The sequence below is a fragment of the Cyanistes caeruleus genome, chromosome 16, assembly GCF_971803275.1.
Source record: "Cyanistes caeruleus chromosome 16, bCyaCae1.hap1.1, whole genome shotgun sequence".
In the NCBI taxonomy this organism is placed as follows: domain Eukaryota; kingdom Metazoa; phylum Chordata; class Aves; order Passeriformes; family Paridae; genus Cyanistes; species Cyanistes caeruleus.
The window spans coordinates 7580591-7599597 of NC_141716.1; the positions used below are offsets into that span (position 1 = coordinate 7580591).

A 19007-nucleotide genomic window follows, 5' to 3' on the forward strand; every position below is an offset into this window, starting at 1 on the left:
GGAATTTTACCATGTCTATCCTGTTTTATCCATGTTTATACAGGTGGCAGAGTGGATACCTGAGCAGATGCAGTGTAAACTTGAAAAACACAGGTTGTGGGGTGAATTGTTCCAGCTGTTGCTCTGGGAAAATCCTTGGTGGAATTGTCTGGGTTCAGCAGAATTTTGTAGCTCATCTCTTTTGTTTCTAAGAAAAGTTGATGGTATTTTCCATCACAAATTTTTGAGTTTTTTTCCTCATCCCATGTGATAGCAATGTGGGATGTGTGGGTCTCCCCTTGCAGGGTGAGTTAATGAGGTTTTGATGACTCTCTGCCTGTGTTGGCGCTATTCAGTAACACTGAAATTGGGGTGAGCTTTAGATTTTAGCTGGCTTTGTGTTTGCTTTATAGGTTGGGCTTGACCCAGGAAGAATCCCAGGCACAGAATTCAGTGCAGGAGGACGCTGAGAACAGGACAGAGCTGTCTGTTAAAGGAGAAGCGAGGCTGCCGCGCGGGCCCGCCACGCGCCAGAGGGACGGGCGCTTCCGGAAACGCTCCCGGGCTGACCTGCGGTGCCGGGCCAGGAGGAGCCTGTACAGACTGCGGGAACCTGAGCACACAGAGGCTCCCAAAGAGCCTGCTCCTGTGGGGCCAGATCCCTCACTTCATAAAGAGCCAAAGCCTGAGACAGAGCTGAAGAAAGATGATCTGAGCAGCTCCTCGGCTGCAGGATTGAAGGCAGAGAGTACCGAACTGAACCTCTCTCCAGAGACTTCCAAATCAAACAGCAAATCAGAAGATCCATCATTGGCAGCTGCCAGCAGAATTCCCAGTTTGCCGCAGGAGAACTCTGCTCAGGAGTCCAAGGAGCAGAAAAGGAAAAGCTTTGAGGAGGCTGCCTCCGCGTCCTTCCCCGAAAAGAAGCCCCGGCTTGAAGATCGTCAGTCCTTTCGTAACACAATTGAAAGTGTTCACCCAGAAAAGCCACAGCCTACTAAAGAGGAGCCCAAAGTCCCACCCATCCGGGTAAGACAGAGCTTTAGAGTTTCTGTGTCTCAGGGCTGCCGTGCTCAGTAGTACCAAAACATTATTAAAATGTCAGGTGTTGCCATCTTGGGAAGGAGTCGAAGGGTTTCATTGGTAGAGCTGGTGAAGTGCCTCTGACTGCCACAGTTTGCTGTCGTATTCAGACAGGAAAAGAATGGAAAATCATCCCAAGGTCTTTGCAAGAGCACAGGGTAACCTTGACTTACTCCCTCCATTTGCATTTCTGTGGATACAGAAAGACTGCCTGAAATGAGCTGACTTACTTGCAAAAGACCTTGAAATCGTGTTCTTTATCCTGTATAGTTTCTGAGTTCTTTTCCTTTGCTTTTGGACAGAATCCCAGTGTACCTCCTGACTTTTCCCATTTTGACCAGGATCCCCATTTTGGTAGTTTCAGGGCAGTCATCCTGGTGTAGAGAAGACCACTTTGATCTCTGAAGACATGAATATAAAGAACTTAATTCATATTTGCCTGGTTCTGGTAAAACAATATTAGCGTGAGCTGAGCTTTACAGATGGCAGAGCAAAAATTAGTTTCTAAGTTGAAATTTTTGTTGAATATTTGTGCTAAGAATTGTGATGAACAGCTGCCAGTATAACCCATTTCACTGGAGATGGTCAGTGTTAGAACTCACCGCATTTCCCTTTCTTTCAGATTCAACTTTCACGTATTAAACCACCCTGGGTGGTTAAAGGTCAGCCCACTTACCAGATCTGCCCCCGGATCATCCCCAGCACGGAGCCCTCCGGCCGGGGCCGCGCCGGGGCCCGGACCCTCGCAGACATTAAGGCCCGTGCTCTGCAAGCCCGAGCCCAGCGCGAAGCCGCCACCGCCGCCATCGGAGGAGGGGGCGGCCCCGGCGGGGGGAGAAGCACCGATGAAGGAGGCGGTGGAGGAGAATCCAGCGGCCGTTCCCAGCACAGGAGATCCAAGAGAGCTCATGGAAAACGTGCGTCAGATCTACAGCGAGCACAACTACAGTCGTCTGTTCATCTGAGCGGAGGGAAGGCTGACTCCAAAGGGACTGCTCAGGAAGCCAGTGTGAATTCCTGCCTCTCTTCCAGACAAGATCGCTCTTCCTCAAAAAGCGAAAGGAGCGGCGTTCTGGGCTGTGCCACAGGGTCAGGGGACACTCAGCCTGGCGATGGGTCACCCAGGAGGCCATTCTGTGGTGCTCTGACCGCGTCATCCTTGGACAGTGCAACTCCCGAGAGGCAGGAGGAGAGTCCTGAGCAGCTTCTCCGTGACCCAAGGACCGAACTCCCATCTTGTGCTGCATCACAGGAGAGCACAAAGCTGGGATGTGTGGTTCCTGTGGTGACCAGTCTGTCATGTTCTGGGGGGCAGGGAGCTGGGGTCAGTCCCACGGGAGACAGGGCTGTGGTGGAACTTGCAGATGTTGGTGCTCCCACCATACAGCTGGATTATCCTTCTGATGTAAAGCAAAATTCCTCCAGTTGTCCTGTTCCACCAGAATTGTCATCGGGTGTCACAGAATGCCATGATCCAGAGAAGGTGTCTGGTTTTAGATATAACAGCTCCAAAACATTTCTGGAAAAATGTGTTGCTGATAATACCTCCAAAACGGTGACTGTTGGAGTGAAGAAAGTGATCCCTGTGGTGTGTGACGCTGCACAGCTGCAGGCAGGGAAAGGCAGTGATGGCAAACTGACTAATGAGGAACTAAATGCAGAGGCTCTAATGCAGCCCTCTGTGCATGGTGACTTTATTTCTCAGAATAGGATAGATACTTCTGAAAAACTCCTGCAGCCTAGAGAGAGGTGCCCCAGAACCGAACCGGAAAACACACATCAGCCCCTGGGTGAGACGCAGGAGTTGAAGAGAAGTGGAGATGAAGAAATGCAGAGTACACACAGTGAAACAACAGACACTGCTTCTGATTGGGAAGGGGACATGGCTGATGAGAATGTGGAGGTGGAGATGCGTTTCAGAAGTGTCAGCTGTAGGGAGGTGGCTGGGAAAGGCTCTTCCTGTCAAAGCAACAGTGAGAAGCACAATGGGATTAGGTCAAAATTGTCTGTGGAGACAGAGAGTCCAGCTTGTCCTGGGGACTTGGTTGCACCCCCACCTCAGAGGTGGGGACCCCAGAAAGCCGAGCGTCCTGCCAGCTCTGCTCGGCCCATGTCCTCCATCGAGACCAACAACCCTTTGGTGATGCAGTTGCTGAAGGGGAAGCTTCCTCTGGAAGAAGTTCTCCCGGTGTCTCACGTCAACATCAAGCTGGAAATTGCACAGCCAGTGCTGCAGGAGCAGTCAGAAAGCCTCTCCCTGCAACTGGACAGAGGCAACGGTCGCTATTTTGGCAAAGAATCTTCTCCAGATGTAGGAATAAAGACGAGTGCCCAAAGCAGGAGCGATGATGTTCACTCAGTGAGATCTTCCATAGATGCCCAGGAAAAAACCTGTGGATCAGGGGCAGCATTGCCTAGAGCAGAAGGTGCAGAGGATCAGGCTGTCCCAGAAAAACATTCCAAAGTTGGCTCGACTTTAAGCTGCCAAGACCAACTGGCAAACGTGGCAAGTGCCTCTCCGAAGCGTGAAGATGTGGAGCCTCGGGAAAGAACGTTTTCTTCCTGTAGCTTTGAGGAGCAGAAGGAGTTGCCCAAGGTCCACCGGATGCCACAGCACAACCCATTAACGAGTGTCACAGCAAGTAAAAGCCTGGAGAAGCTGAATGCCTCTACAGAGCCTCTGTTTTTATCTCCAGGTGTAACTTCTCTTGGACCAAACCAGACAGGAGGTGCATTGGTCAATAAAAATTACGGTGGGGTTCAAGGCAAAAAGCTCTTTGGTTCTGGTTTTCCTTCCAACCCCAGTGTGAGGCTGCATCATTCCAGGGCTTTGGATCACAGTTCAGCCATGGGAACCTTGTCCCCCAGCAAACAGATTCCCTTGGACAAGGGCTGTGCATTGGGAGAAGGAATCCCAGCTGCCAGGGAGGAATGGACTTCAAAGCAGCGCAGCAGCACCCCGGGAGGGATCAGAAGTGAGAAGGTGCTGATGTGTGGCAGCCCAGCCAAGAGTAATGCGGAGAACCGGAGGGATGTGGCCCAGCAGCCCACGGAACTGGCTGGGCACACACAAAGAGAGCCACTGGTCATGGACTGGCCCTTCTTTAAGTTTTCAAGGGATCCAGGAAAAGGACAGAGTCACCCTTTGGAGCCTTCATCCATCCCCTCTCAGCTCAATATCAAGCAAGCATTTTATGGGAAGCTTTCAAAGCTGCAGCTTAATTCCACCAGCTTTAATTATTCATCCAACACTCCGGCTTTCCCCCGAGGCCTTGCTGGGAGCGTGGTGCAGCTCACCCACAAAGCGAACTTTGCTGCGAGCCGGAACACAGCCCTGGCTGTGCAGATGTTTGCTGACAGCAGCAGCGTCGAGGAGATCTCGTTCCAGTGCTCGTGCAGCCTCAAAGCCATGATCATGTGCAAAGGCTGCGGCGCCTTCTGCCACGACGACTGTATAGGACCCTCAAAGCTCTGTGTATTGTGCCTTGTGGTGAGATAATAAATTATGGCCATGGGACAGGTTGTATATTCAGTGTGTGTATTTTGATAACGACTGATCCTAACGCCTGTACACAAAGTACACAAAGTACTCTCTGTTCATAGTAGAAATGCTGTTACACTTTGTTTTGGTGAGGAACATTGAGATGCCTTCCCACGGAGATCGACAGTGCAGAGCCCGTTCCTGCTCACGGGGACACCCTGCTCTGGGTGGGCTGTGCCCCACGGGAGTGTGATCCTGCTGCTTCCTGCTACCACGGAAATTCCAGCTGTGCTCTGGTTTGGCGCTGAGGCTGATGCCAGGGGGAGAGGCCGTTCGCTGTGGCAATCCCTGGACCCTCTGTGGAGGAAATCCTTACATCCAAAAGAACTGGAAGATGGTGTTTGCTGTTTCGGGGCTGCACAAGGTGAGGCCCTACAGTCTTCCACTCTCCCCTTCTGCCATCTCCATTCCTGGTTTGTGTGGGAAGTGCTGCTGTGCGGTGAGTGTAAGCAGAGAGCTGCCCTGCAGGGATGGTCCTGTGCAGTCTTTGGATGCTACAGCGGGATGTGGTGCCCAGGATGTGTTCTGCACGTGGTTGTGGAGCCGTGTACAGCCCTTGTGGAGGATGCAAGAAGGAAAAAAATTCGGGGCAAGTGCCAAGCAAATGCCTTCTGCTGGCCTGCAGGAAGCTGTGTGGCCAGGGAACTGTTCCTGGCTGAACTGGCCCAGTGGCTGTGCCTGCCTCCTTTGGCCAACTTCCACAAACTGCTGTGGAACACTGGAGGTTCCCTGGAGCTCAGTGATGGGGGCAGAGAGCTCTGCACTACAGCTTTGTGGTGAGGACCTGAAACCCCACAGCAGCTGAGCATCAAGCATCAAGCTGTGCATCTGTGTGACTATCACCTAACATTTAAAGCAGTGTTCTTTCCTTTTTTTAATTTTCCTTTTTTTATATTTTCATTCTTGGATGTATAAAGTGAATTATTTGGCTCCTGTAAGTATCCTCTCTGCATCTGTTTGATCATATATTTATATGTTGTACACAGTACTGGCCAACTCTGTAAATGGATGTAATGTACATAGAGCATAAAGGGGTCTTTTTTTTTTTCCTTGGATTTCCAGGCTCTACAGCAGTATTGCATTAAAGTGGTGTTAGTTATTGTCAGAGCCACTGTATTCTGTCTTGCCTGACGTGAGGCTCACCACACTGGGGTCTGGGTTCCAACGGCCTCCCCGTGGTGCCCGGGTGGACTGTGCTGTGCAGGCTCAAGGATGACCAGGTGGGATTTGCTGAGCCGAACTCACTCCCCGGTTGCTCATTTAAGCTCTTGCCAGTTGTTGCTGCACCTGAGCTCCCAGGGCATGGCTGTACCTGCACTGCAGGGAGGTGAATGAACATCCATGTGCATCCAGAGAGGGAGAGCAAAACTGCAATTCTCTTCCTCTTTGGAGCAATTCTTAGTCAAGAGTTAATTGCTTCAGTGAGGGGGAGAAGCCGCTGGCTTATTCAAGCAGGCAGTAGCAAGAATTTTAGGGAGTTTATTTTCATTTTTTAATTCTCGTCCCTTTTCCAGCTCCATCCTACCTCCCTTCACCATGCACTTTCTTTCAGCCGTGCAAGTTCCTCTTTCAGCCACAATCATGAGGGGTGGAACAAGTTCAGTCCCTGAGATGGTTTTATCCTCAATGCATCCACCAGCCTCATCCCATGACAGTGAGAGCCCGGTGCAGCGGCACCCCGGCCTGGGCTGGGCTGCGGTGCCGGTGGGGCCAGCGGAGGTGTGGAACCTGCTTACCAAAGATGGGGAGCGGAGCAGGGGGCTGGCTCTGCCTCCTGGGGGCCACTGCAGTGTTCAGCTCGGACTGGTCTGGGGGGCAGAGCCCTCGGGGGGGGGGCCTGCTCGTGTCTGTCCCTTGTGCTATTGGAAAAATAAACACTGTAAAATCAGCTTGTGTGGTTTCAGTCCTTTTTCTGAAATCCTCCTCTGTTCTAAGGCAAGGTGGCTTTTCCTTTCCTCTCTTTTAACTGCAGCTGTTCCAGAGCTCTGCTCAAGTCACTAAGGGGAGGGGCTGTATTGCTGCTTGGCTTTGTTAAATCTGGTTTTATGCACTTAGAGAGCACTGAAGATGGTGCAGCTCCTGCAGAGCTGCCGTGAGGCTCTTGGGAATGGACACGCTGAAGGCTCTGAGGGCCACGGGGGGGTTGTGGGACCCTGTGGGGCCCCCCCACAGTCACAGGGGATCTCTGCCCTGCTGGGGTGATGTCTGTGGGCAGCAGCACTGAGTATTTTCCCAGTGTCAGGGCAGGTCCTGCTCTTACTGTCCTCATTGTTGGATAAATGGATCTGAAAATGTTTCTCAGGAGCATAAATGTAATACCAATTACAATTTATTGAAACTACTTGAAAACTCACTTTCCGGCCGGGTCCTTTCTCCTTTCTGGGCAGTAAGGAAATAACATGATGTTACACATCTGCAGGGCAAGCAGGGATCTCCTGCCTGGGGCTGTGGGAGTGCTGAGATCCCTGTGGTGACACAATTCCTGACCTCTGCCATTCCACAGCGTTGCCATTGCAGAACGGCAGCGGTGGCCTCGCACAGGAGCCGGGCTGGGGCAGCAGATGGTCTGGCACCAGCATTTGGGGTGAAAAAAGGCTTTTATCGTTTTTGGTGGTTCAGTGATGTTTTGACTCTGGCAGGCTGTCTGCACACCGAATACTTGAGTAATCTAAATATGGGGAATGCAAAAAATGAGTAGAGTTGTTACTTAGCCAAGCTTTAAAACTCAGTATTTAATCCTTCCCTGTTTTATTGGGGTGGGGGGTGATGGCATCAGGATTAGCTACCTCTGGAACAGGGGAGCTTGGGTGTTTCAAGAGTAAAACCCATTAAACATCAGAATTTCACAAAGAGCAATACACTTTTTCCCTTTTTTTTTTTTTTTTTTCCTTTTTCTGGTATCTGTGTGCCAAATACCAGATTTTCTCTGTGCCAGCCCGGCTGCTGTTTGGCTCCGGCTGTGCCGTGCTCGGCGGGGCCACCTGCAGGCATGGGGACATCGTGAGCCAGTCCGGCCAGGGGCTGTGGAAGCCTCAGCGGGTGATGGCAGCTGGTGTGGCCCGGCACTGCCCACCCATCCCGTGCTCCCCCGGAAATCTGGAAGCAAAGCTCAGCCAGAGGCTCAGTCATGGACCCGACGGTGTCAGGGCCACAGGAATGGATCCTGTGCGTGCTCCGTTGGGGATGTGCGGGCCCAGGTGATCCTTTACAAACACAAACAGCCGGGCGGTTCCTCCCGGCCTCGCTCCCCGCGGCAGATCCCGGGCAGGAGCGGCCCAGCTGCCTCCCCCGCCAGCATCCCCACACCCCCGGGCAGCTGCATTTCCATGCAAGCTGCAAACCCCTTGGACCCTCTGGATCTCCTGACGATCAAACAGGAGATGGTATCTATACAGCGCTTGAAGAGGAACGTTTATGGATGCAAAGGTTTATTATACTTAGTGAATAAAGCTGATAACGAAAAATCAGTATTTTCCATGAGGGAGAACTTTGCACAAACTTCAATGAAAACTTTTTTTTTTTTTCTTTTTTCTTTTTTTTTCTCACAAAAACCAGACACTTCACAAAATTAATTTTGTCAAAATATAAGTTAAGCATAAAACTGGTGCCTTGCCCCCTTTTTGAGTGCTGCCACTGCTCTCTCTGGTACCCACGCTGTCTGTTACGGAATGGAAAGCACAGCTTATGTCAACAGGACTGAGAGATGTTTTGGTTTGTTTTTGTTTTTTTTCTTCCTTTTAACACCTAAATTTAGAACCCGCTCTGGTGACTGATGGCACCGACCTCTCGCACACGCTCTGGGGCGAGGGGCAGCACTGGGGCCAGCAGCACCCAGCGGGGCTCGACAGTGGAGGAGAAAGCCCTTTTTGTTATACAGTGTTTATTAAGTAGATTCAGTCTTATATATGATATACAGATTCAAAAGAAAAAAAAAAAAAAGGATTCCACATACTTATGAAATCAGTGCATTTAGCAAGTAATACCATGGAGATAACAGCTCGATTAACAGCTCATTGGTCTTTGTTAAGTGAGGGGACAGGGAGTTGGCCTGTGCTAATCATTCCACAAACAGAACAGAATTAAGTTGCATCACATATATAATAGACACACATTCTAAGAATTAAAATATTAAGCCACATTTACTGGAAAAATCCACAGTATATAACACAAATAACTCTTATCAAGCTCGTTGAGGAGGAAGTGCTCATCTGCTTAAGAGCCACATGAAGTTGCATAGGTGCCTATCTGCAAAAATATCATTTCCAAAGGAATCAATTGATTAAGCAATAAAGTGTCACCTTAGAAGCTGGATTAAGTGCCATACGCTTTCTATCTGAGCCCTTGGGAAAGCTCCAGCTTCCCAAAGAGCCTCTTCTGCCTCGCTGGGAGCCTCCCGTGGGACTGAGCTCCCACCCTCCACCCCAAGCCAGCGGCTGGCTTGGGCGAGCTCACCCCCTTCCCTAAAGTATTCCCAATTCTGCTCAGGAGTGTCTTCCCCCTGCTCCCTCCACTGCTCCCCTACATCAGCTGGACCCTACGGGCAGCGCCGCCCTCCCGCCTGTGTGGGAGGAGGAGGAGGATGAGGAGGAGGAGGATGGGGAGGAGGAGGATGGGGAGGCAGCAGCACTGCCCAGATCTGGTGCTTCAGAGCTCCGGATCAGCTCCCGATTGGAATTGCAGCCGATCCGTACAACTAGGAAGGAAAAAAAAAAAAAGTACAACAGCTTGTGCAAAACCCAAAATTGCTTTAAAGGGTGTCTGGGGTGGGTGGGGTGTCCCTCGGGGCGGGCGCGTGGCGGTGGGTGGGTGAGGCTGTGGCTGGGTTAAGCAGACGAACTGGGTGAGGGGCAGCTTCCTCTTCAACAGCAGGTCTGGCAGAACACACGGGGTCGGGAGTTCTGTACATGTAAACAGTACACTTTCACTGAGTCCAAAATTAGGAGCAAAAATACAAAGGTTCACATTGGTCTTAGGTAGATACAGGCGAAGAACTGAGCTCTGCAGCTCCGAAACAACCGAACAAAAGTTTCTAAAGCACCACTAAATTATATAAAAATCAGACCATGGACGGATTGTAGTTGGTGTCTGGAGAAATACTATGCTACCTTGTAAAAAGTTTTACAAAAAATTACAAATCAAAAGTATATTAACCCTCTGAGTTCAAAGCAGCATTTTTTTTTTTTTTTTCATGAACTGGTACTAAATCCGACGGCCGCTCCGGGAGGGAAGTGGCCCTTGGGATCGGGGAGGTACAAGTTTTATCTGCTCACAACCCCGGGGACGTTCTCCCATAGAGAAACAGTGTCATGGGAACTGCACATCCAGGGCAGGATGGGTGTGTTGAAATAAAATTAAATTTAAAAAAAAAAAAATAAAAATCTCTTTTTTCGACCAGTGATCAGCTTTTCTTAACCAAACCCAAGACCATCCAGACCATTCGCTAACCCAGCATTCTCCTTCCACCTCTCAGATATCTGGGAAGCCGGTGTATTCTGCTCCTGCTTGTTCCTTCTTGTTGAGAACCTGGACTAGCAATTCCTGACCCCGTCCTGCCCAGTGAGAGCACAGGAATGTGGCTGTGAACAGTCCTGGAGCACAGGGAGCCACGGTGGAGCACGGAGCAGCTGCAGAGCACGGAGATGTCTGTGGAGCTCATGCTAAAGGAACCAGAACGTTGTGGCTCACAAAAAAAGAAAAAAAAAAAAAGAAAAAAAAAAAGAAAAAAAAAAAAAGATCCCTGACAGAAATTTGGAGTCAATCCTGTTTGTTTCACAACTTGTCCCAGATGTGGCTGTCAGCAGGGCTTTGGGAATCTGAGTCTGTACCATTCAGCTGCAGGTTATGAACATCAGGTGCTGGGACAGGGCGGTGTTGGGCACCCTCCTTCGCGACGCGGCCTCGGTGTCCTCTACAGCAGTTTGACCATGTGTGAGAGCTCCTGAACTTCCACATGTGCCGAGACAGGTTCAGAGGTGATCAGGAATGACTTGGATAAATAAAACTTAACCCAACTGTGGCTGTTGGTGGTCTGTCCGTGTGCCCCCGGGCTATCTCTGTTTCGGTACAAACTGATGGCAAACTTATGGCTAAAGGTTCTGCTGCCTCTGCCGAGGCAGGAGGCACCGGCGTGGGTGGGAGACCACGGACAGGGAGAATCCCGGGACAGCGATTGTCTCTGCCTCTCCTGCCTGAACGGTAAGACTTTCACAAATGGCTGCGGTTACAGATTTTGTCAAAGGTTTGTTACTTCATGGTATTCACACAAAAATAAATATTTACATAAATTCCAAGTATGGGAGGATGCAGTGGACAAACCAAGCAGGCTTGTGAAGTGCTGGGGAAAGCGTTAAGTCTGAGCCCTGGCTGGGGGCTGGTGTCTCCGGGGCCCCCTCCCCACGCTCCGCTGCTGCGGGCAGGAGGGGACGGGTGTGGCCACGATGCTCCCGGGTCCAGCATGGGCTCAGGTCTGAGAGCCACCATCACCTCGTCTCTGCACTGACCCCTCAGCTGCACCCTGCGGCGAGGGGCTGGGTCCCTTTTCTCCAAATGCTACGGAAAGTTTAAGGTTTGGGGAAAACAGTCAATGCAATGGTTGATCCCTTCTGCTGTGGGGCCAGGCACACCTGGCCTCAGGAGCCAGCAGCTTATTCTGTTCTGAGACTAAGAGCGGGGTAAAGTTTTGCTTCTCTTCCAGTGTGTGGAGCATAATGGGGTACGGAGGGTACAGGGGAACTGCCCGGGCCTGCTCCTGGCCGGACCAGCGGCTGCTCAAGCCTGTGCCACCAGCGTTGGCCCCTGGAGCAGCAGCCCCTGGCCGCTGGCTCCGAGTGGCCAAAAAATAAGATAAAAACTGGCTCCAAAGCAAGAAAGTTTCTACCTACAAAATAGCTTTACACTTCTCAAATTTCTATCTCATGGTGTGTGGGCTTCAGCCAAGAGGGGGGGCTGCGGGGGACAGGGAGCAGCGGGACCCTCGCTGGTCTCTGCACAGCTCCAGAGCACGTTGCACTGCTGGGCTGGGCTCAGCACCCCTGGCCGGAGCGAGGTCCCTGGGTTAGCAGCACTGGCAGTAGGTATTGCACTGAGCAAAACGAAGTGCATCGTTGTGGGGGGTGGAAACAGGGCAGAATGGTCATCGGACTACGGTTCTTCCACACTTTGGGAACTGTGGGCTTGTTCCAGGACTGTGAGCAGGGAGGGGGAAGGATCCTGGGCCCCGGAGAGGACTTTGTCAGTTCTGCTGCTCAGTGCTGCCCGTCTCTCCCACAGAAGAGGGCGGTCACCACTCCAGCTCACCTCTGGGGTGAGCCCTGGGGCTGCCCTGCCTCACACCCCCGCGGGTCCCGGGCGGTTCATCCCCCGGTGCTCCCCGGGGCTGGCTGCGGACGGAGCGGAGAGCGCGGCCGGGCGCAGCAGGACCCCAGCCGGAGGTTCCAGCCTCCTCGCACGATCCCCATGTCTGCAACACTCGCTGTCCCCCAGGACCGGCGCCGCCAGTCCTGGAAGAAGCCCACAATGGAGTGTGAGGTAGAGTACGGATGGCGACTGCAAGACAGTGTTTCTCAGTTATCTCCTTCCTTTCTTCCTTCCTTCTCTTATCTGCAATGACTTTAATGAGTGCGAGATGTCCTTCCAGCCGGAGGTCTGCTGAGCTTGCCGAGTCTCTGCGGGAGGTTCAGACCCCACTGCTGCTACGGGACCCCATAGAACAAAGGCCTAAGCAGGACGCTTGCGCTGCTGTTCAGCTCCCACCTACGCTCACTGGAGGCTGAGCAGCCTCGATGTCAAGGACTGGATGGCAAACTTGCTCCCTGTGGGACAAGGGTTCACCAGAGAAACAGGCAGAGCTGCCTGGAAATTAGTAGTGTAGTGATATGGAATGTGTTATTTCACAGGAATAAATTCCTTCTGATCAGACAGACAAAAAACTGGCAATCTGTACAAACTCAAAAGAATCCATTTTCAGAAAAATAAATTACTAAGGGGAGAGGAGGGTCCATTTCTCAATAAATATGTGATTCAGCTCACCTAAGACTTGGAAATTATCCAGGGATGGGAATCTAACATTTGGGTCCACAAAGGTTATTCTAAATACATCTGCAGCCCCAAACCTCCCCAGGCTCCCTTCTGCCCTTCAGAGTCCCACATCCTTCCAAGCTGCAGGGTTGGCTTCTGGTCGGTCGGAGGCACGGGTGTTGGTACGGTTCCAAAACATGTCCTTGTGCCTGAAGTCCCAGGTGCTTGGAGTGTAAAAGAAAACAGGTCTTTTGGATCCCACCTTCTAAAACTACATGTGCCCACCGCGTGGCGGGAGGACGATGGTGGTCCTGAGCAGGACACCGCCGGGAGCCTCCTTCTAGCAGGTATAAATTGTCTTGTCGACCGAGGAGCGATGCAGACACGGGGAGTCAGTTCTGCTGTAAAATGAGGTTTTCCAGTTCGTCTGCAGAGCGGAGCAGGAATGCTGCCGACTCCCGGTATCCGGCGATGAGCTGCCGCACGGCGCTGATCTCCGTGGGGCTGAGCTGGGCCGCCTGCATGCCCCGGCTGGTGCTGTTGGAGGGGGCTGTGCTGGAGGCCCCACCTTTCATGCTGAGATCGGTTGGACCTGCCAAGGGAAAGTGAGAGGGAAGTTCAGGCACAGCAACCTTTCCCATTCTCATCCTGTTGTGATTCCAGACCTTTGCAGCACTTGAAAGGTCCCCACGGTGCCCCAGATAACGTGAGGAGCTCCTGCTTCCACAGACACCAGAGCAGCCATTCACTGCCTCTGCAACAGGAATACAGGTTCAGAGGAGACCACAGAGATGCTCCAAAGGCTGGAGCACCTCTGGCAGGGGAGCAGGCTGAGGGAAATGGGGCTATTCAGCCTGGTGAAGAGAAGACTCCAGGGAAACCTCAGAGCTCATTCCAGTGCCTAAAGGGGCTCTGAGAGAGCTGCAGAGGTACTTTGGACAAGCGTGTGGAGTGACAGTAAAAGGGGCAACAACTTCATCCTCACAGAAGGCAGCCTTATATGGGATATTGGGAAGAAATTGCTCCCTGTGAGGGTGGTGAGGCCCTGGCACAGGCTGCCCAGAGAAGCTGTGGCTGCCCCATCCCTGGAAGTGTTCAAGGCCAGGTTGGATGGGGCTTGGAGCAACCTTCTCTACCTTGCCTGTGGCAGGGGATTGGAGTGAAGTCAACTTAAGGCTTTTCCCAAACAAACAATTCTGAGATTCTATAAAGATGTCTCAGAGCCAACATGACAAAAATCCCATCCTGCAGCCTGGCCCACAGCTCTGTGCAGCGAGGGTCTGCTGGGAGGTAAGCCAGCTCCTGTTGGCACCTGCACCATCAAAATTGCCTTCCAGGTTCTGGTTTTCCCTCTGCATATGGGGAGTAAAATCTCATTTGAACTGTGCTTCCCTGGTTTATCTTGACAAGTGACCCCAGCAGGTAAAGGCAGGGGAAAAAGTGGACTTAGCTTCATGTTGAACTAAGCAAGAGAAGCAAAACAAAGAGCAAGAAACACATTATCAATTGGAAATGAGAAATTCCAAGAGATGTACTGGAAATGTGATAGTCAGGGAGAGGAGGCTGGCGAGGCTGCAGCCTGGAGGGAAGGAGAGAATACACTGAACTAATCCCTGGACTGTGAGCTGAAGTGCCACAGGCGGCTGGAGCTGTTGGTGATGCTGGAGGAAAGCTTTGGGATGGCTGCTCCTGCTGGGTGGCCTGACACAGCCATGGGACACCATGGACACAGAGCAAGGACTGGGTGCTGTGGCTGTTTGCAAACTGGGATGGGAGAGTTCAGCTGCCCCCAAGTCCAGGTGGGTGCCACTGGTGATGGTGGCAGGGAGGGGAGCTCACCGCCCTGGGTGGAATGGAAAGCATTCAAGGAAAGCAGTGCTGGAGCTGCGGGAGGAGCAGCACCAGCAGAAGTGTTCCATGCCAAGAGAACCAGAGCTTCAAAGCGGGGGAGGAGGAGGAGAAGGAGGAGGAGGAGAAGGAGGAGGCTCTCATGCGAAAGCAATTTCACTGGACAGAAAAGGCAGCAGTAAACTGAGCCTGTTTCCCGGCTCACCAAGGGGGAAGGAGCTGGGAGCAGGGATGAGGGCTTGAGCAAGAACTGCCTGAGGTGGGGGATGGAGGGTGAAGACACTTCTGGGCAGCAAAGCCCTGTGGGGCCTCTGCTCAGAGGGAGGAGAAGATGCAGCTCCTTGCAGAGTGCTCTTCCCTCTGAAGGACTGGGAAAGAGCTTGCAAAAAACACAACTGCAAAACAGAGGTTTAAAAATCCTCTAGAAAGAAAGGAGAGGTGCTGCTGGGTGCTGCACCCTGGGCCTGTTTGCTGTTCCTGGGACTGCTCAAGAACCTTTGTGCACATTCACTGTCTGACATGGAAGAGCCAAAGGAGGGTGCCCAGCAGTGGGGGACCGGGTGCCTGTGCTGTTCTGGGGAGGAACCATTGCTGTGAGGATTAGGTCTCAGCAGCTGGAGGCCGGGACAGGATCTTTATTCAGGGTTAAGAAGCATTAGGAAGGGATGATAAGAGTTAATCCCAGACAGGCATCTCTCAGGCCCCCGGAAATCACATCCTTCCAAATCCTGGCTCCCGTCGGGGTGGGTTGGGGCAGGAGCCCAGAGCACACCAGGACAGGCAATGGTAACCCAGGGATTGCAGAAGGACTGGACAAGGACTAGCAAGGGATCCAGCCCCTCCTGCCACCACTGCTGCAGGACAGAGGCAGAGGGAACACTTAGTCTCATCCAATACCTCTCACTCCAGATGTGGGCGAGTCACCAGCTTGGAGCCCTGCTCTGGCCCAGGATACTCTGCTCTGTTCATTTGCTCCTAATCTCAAGTTCTGCCTATGCTCTTCTTCAGTCTTCCTGCCCTGCAGCATCAGTCCTGTTTTCTCAACTGTTCCCAGGCAGTCCCCAGCCCCTCAGAGCCCTCCTGAGCTGTGTTTGTGCCCCCCACCTTGTCCCCGAGAGCGGAAGGGCTCATACCAGCAGGAGATCAGAGCAGTGATAGGTGCCGCCCCTGTTAATAAGTAACAGAGAATCTGGTACAGATTCTCCTTTTTTTTACGTGACACTCCTTCCCTCCACCAGTGCCACCCAAACCGTCCTTCCAAGAGCAGTTCAACAATTAACCAACCACCTGCTGATGACATCAGCAGAGCTGCCAGACAGAAGGGACAAGAGGAGATTTTGGAGCAGCTCTGTGCAGCAATGGGAGAGGTGCTGCCATGACTGGGTTCTGTGGGAGCTGCGGGAGCAGCCCCTGCCTCTCCTCCAGCACCCATCCCTACCCCACAGCGGGGGATGCCAGGAGCCCCTGGTGCACTGCCCAGGCACAGGGCAGAGGCAATGCCAGGGTGGGCTCCCCGTGCTGGCACAGCCACTTACCATTACTGTGGTTGCCTGTCTGGAGGGATGCAGGGGGCTGCAGGCTGCCCCCCAGGGACCCATAGCCACGGTAGCTGTAGTTCAGGCTTCCATTGATGTAGACCGGGTCTTGGGAGTAAGATGAAGCTGGCAGTGAGTAGGAGGAGTGGGTGATGGCTGTGGAGTCTCTGGAGTGCTGCTTGTCTAGGGCGATCGGTTCATCCTGCACAGGGGAAACACAGACCTGCTCCAGCAAGGAGCCTGGCTGACCTCTGTGGCCAGCAGGATGGACAGTGCAGGGTGTCCTGCAGGATGTCCTGCAGGGTGTCCTGCAGCTGCAGTGTGGCCAACCCAAACCAGCATTCCCATCTCCATTGGCCTGAGTCTCAGGACACACCACGGGGTTCTGTTCTGCAGCCCCTCAGACTTTCAGAAAGACTTTTGACCCCCTGCATAGGACACTGCCAGTTTTGTTCCTTGCCCACCCCCAGCTGCCAGCACCATACCTGGGAGGTCTGGTAGATCTCCAGCCGCATCCTCTTGGCTGCTTTCCGCGTTTCGCTCTCGCAGGCAGCGGCCAGGATGTTCTCTGCCATGGCTGAGGTTAGGTGAGGTGGCGTGGGCCTGGTCTGCAGGAACACAAGCAGAGAGAATGCTCAGTGCTGCCCTGGGCACTGGGACAAGGGGCAGGGTGCTGGGGTGGCCACTCACCATCTCCATCCCGTTCTTCTTCATGCGACGGCAGGACTTGAGGTAGGTGCGGATGCGCTTGCGTGCCCGCTCCTGGAACTCGGGGAACTGCCGGCTGCAGGACTCAATGATGGCCTGAATCTTCTCCTTGGGCTGCTTGGAGATGGGAACCATCCGGTCCAGGTTCTCATCCACAAAAAGGCGCACGAACATCTGCAAATGAGAAGACAGTTGGTGGGAACCCCGAGACAGAAGGCAGGTGGGCTCGCCCTCCCTGTGGAGCTCTCCTTACATTGAAGGCCTTTAGCCTCTCTGGGTCCATCCCCTCTGAGTCATTGATCTTATCATTGTCTTCATGGTCGTCGTGGTCATCATCATCTTCATCAGCTGTGGGGGCCCTGCCGACAGTCAGGTCCTCGGGGCAGCCGCTCACCTCCGTCTTGATGGAGTCATAGCTGCCAGAGCTGTACGGGGGGGACTGAGAGGAGACAGGGGTTACCACCAGCAGCTCTCACCTCATGCACCTGCCCTTTCTCCTTGTCTCACTATGTCTGTCCCCTCTCCCAAAGGCCCCCATGCAACCCAGGAAGATGAACCCATGGCCAGGCTCCTCTGTGTGTCACCTCCTGCCTGCTTTGGGCAGGGGGGAGCATGGTGGCCTCAGCGAGCCTGTGATAACCTGGTGGCCTAATGGCAGCTCTGGCTGGTGGGGGTCACAGCTTTGCCTGATCCTGCAGGAAACACTGCCTGACCCAGCATGAATGGGCTCCTCGTCACATGGTGGCTGTGGTGCAGCTGGTCAGGGGTGAGGTGAGCCCTCTGCAGTGCCCAGCTCTGGGGCAGCGGGGGCGTGGGGCATGTCCCTGGCTTTCCCAGACCATCCCAGGCCATACCTCTGCTGTGGTCTTCACCCCGTACTTGACCCTGCTGCGCAGCCCGTCGGCACTGCAGCTGTCAGACTGGTAGGAAGGGGTGATGTGGGCAGGTGTGAGCTTGTCGCAGAGGTTGATGGGCTGGTCATCAGCAGAGGCGGTGAAGTCCATGGGGGCTGCGGTGCCATTGCCGTTCATTTCGGGGAAGGCGCTGTCGCCCTGAGTGCTGCTGGAGGTGGAGGGGTTCAGGGTGGAGGAGCCATTCCCACTGCAGCTCTCTGATGAGGAGTCATCTGCAAGGAAGGATGTGTGGTCACTCCCTTGGCACCCTAGGACCACCCTCCCGAAGCTGCTCTGGGCTGACTTTCTGGCTGAATTGCCACTGGGAGCCAGGCTGGCACTGCTGTGCTTTGCGCCCTGGGATGCAGCAGTTGGAAGTACTGCTGGTGTGCAAGCCTGCAAGTCCATTGTCACAGGGATCCACTCCCTCATCCCTCAAAGCACACCAGGTGCTGCTGTGCCCCATGCCCGAGCCACCCATCCCTCTGCAGGTGACAGTCCCCACGCCTCCGCCCTCGGCCATGGTGCTTGGGCTTGAATAAGAACTTTGGAATTTGGTCCTTTTCGGTTTCTGTTTGCATTGCAGGGAGGAGAAAGGGGCACTGCCTCTCCCTGCCAGGTCCCCTGCATCCTCCTGGCCCAGTTTGGGGCTGGGTGTGGTGGGAAGTGAGAAGTTCCAGCAGTGGTTAAGGGACATACAGCTCTGCAGAGCACTGGGCTATGGGGATGACACATGATGGGCTCACTGGGGTGGGAAAACCCTGAATCCATGGTGCCTGGAAGTAGCATTAGGAGCTCTGCTCACAGCTGGCACACTACACAGCAAGACTCCTCCTTGGCATGCTGCTGCAAGGAGGGGACAGGGGCTGCACGATGTCCTTCCTGTCTCACTCAAAGCCCAAGTGACCTACACTCTACATGGACACTCCCATTCCCAGTTTCCACACGCCCTAGAGCCATCCCCACAGCACATGCAAGGCCTTTTCCCCACCACACAAACAGGTCAGGGCTCTGGCAATGCCAGTGCCACAGACACACAGTGCACAGATCTTGGCTACATTCGCACCCCAGGCCCTGGCGCCATCCCCCTGCCTGTGCCTGCTCCCACCATGGCGGCTCCCAAAGAACAGCCCAGCAGTGGCTGAGAGCCCGGCACTGCCTGCACCCACCCTTCCTGCACCTGGCCAGGGAGCCCAGCCCTGGGGCCAGGCACGACATTTCAAACTGCTCAGCCCGTTCCCTTCCCTCCCCCTCGCCGCAGTAAATCCTTTATTTCATTAGGTGCCTCCGCGAGAGGGAAAGGGCGAAGCACGTGGGAGCCGCTTCCTGCGCCAGCGTGCGCCGGGCGGTGAACAAAGAAGCTGTCGGCAGCGACGAGCAGATGGCCGTCCCTGCGCCTGGCCT

At 53.5% G+C, this 19007-nt stretch overlaps 2 protein-coding genes across 12 annotated transcripts in view; one reads left to right on the forward strand and one right to left on the reverse strand.

The window, feature by feature from the left end:
* ASXL1 (ASXL transcriptional regulator 1) overlaps window positions 1-6491 on the forward strand; it is a 21390-nt gene extending 14899 nt beyond the window's left edge. For 2 of the 3 annotated variants that reach the window (XM_086853099.1, XM_086853098.1), the window contains exons 11-12: window positions 393-1008; window positions 1685-6491. In XM_086853099.1, coding sequence (XP_086709225.1) covers window positions 393-1008; window positions 1685-4561 — 3493 coding nt within the window. In that variant the 3' untranslated portion in view covers window positions 4562-6491. The remainder of the gene's footprint in view (window positions 1-392; window positions 1009-1684) is intronic. The other variant, XM_086853100.1, reaches the window with a different exon arrangement.
* Window positions 6492-8466: 1975 nt separating this feature from the next.
* Window positions 8467-19007, reverse strand: part of NOL4L (nucleolar protein 4 like) — a 63238-nt gene continuing 52697 nt past the window's right edge. For 7 of the 9 annotated variants that reach the window (XM_086853105.1, XM_086853107.1, XM_086853109.1 and 4 more), the window contains 6 exons: window positions 17565-17836; window positions 16964-17149; window positions 16693-16884; window positions 16488-16610; window positions 16003-16204; window positions 8467-13211 (listed from right to left, as the gene is read on the reverse strand). In XM_086853105.1, coding sequence (XP_086709231.1) covers window positions 13012-13211; window positions 16003-16204; window positions 16488-16610; window positions 16693-16884; window positions 16964-17149; window positions 17565-17836 — 1175 coding nt within the window. In that variant the 3' untranslated portion in view covers window positions 8467-13011. The remainder of the gene's footprint in view (window positions 13212-16002; window positions 16205-16487; window positions 16611-16692; window positions 16885-16963; window positions 17150-17564; window positions 17837-19007) is intronic. The other 2 variants (XR_015277070.1, XM_086853110.1) reach the window with 2 other exon arrangements.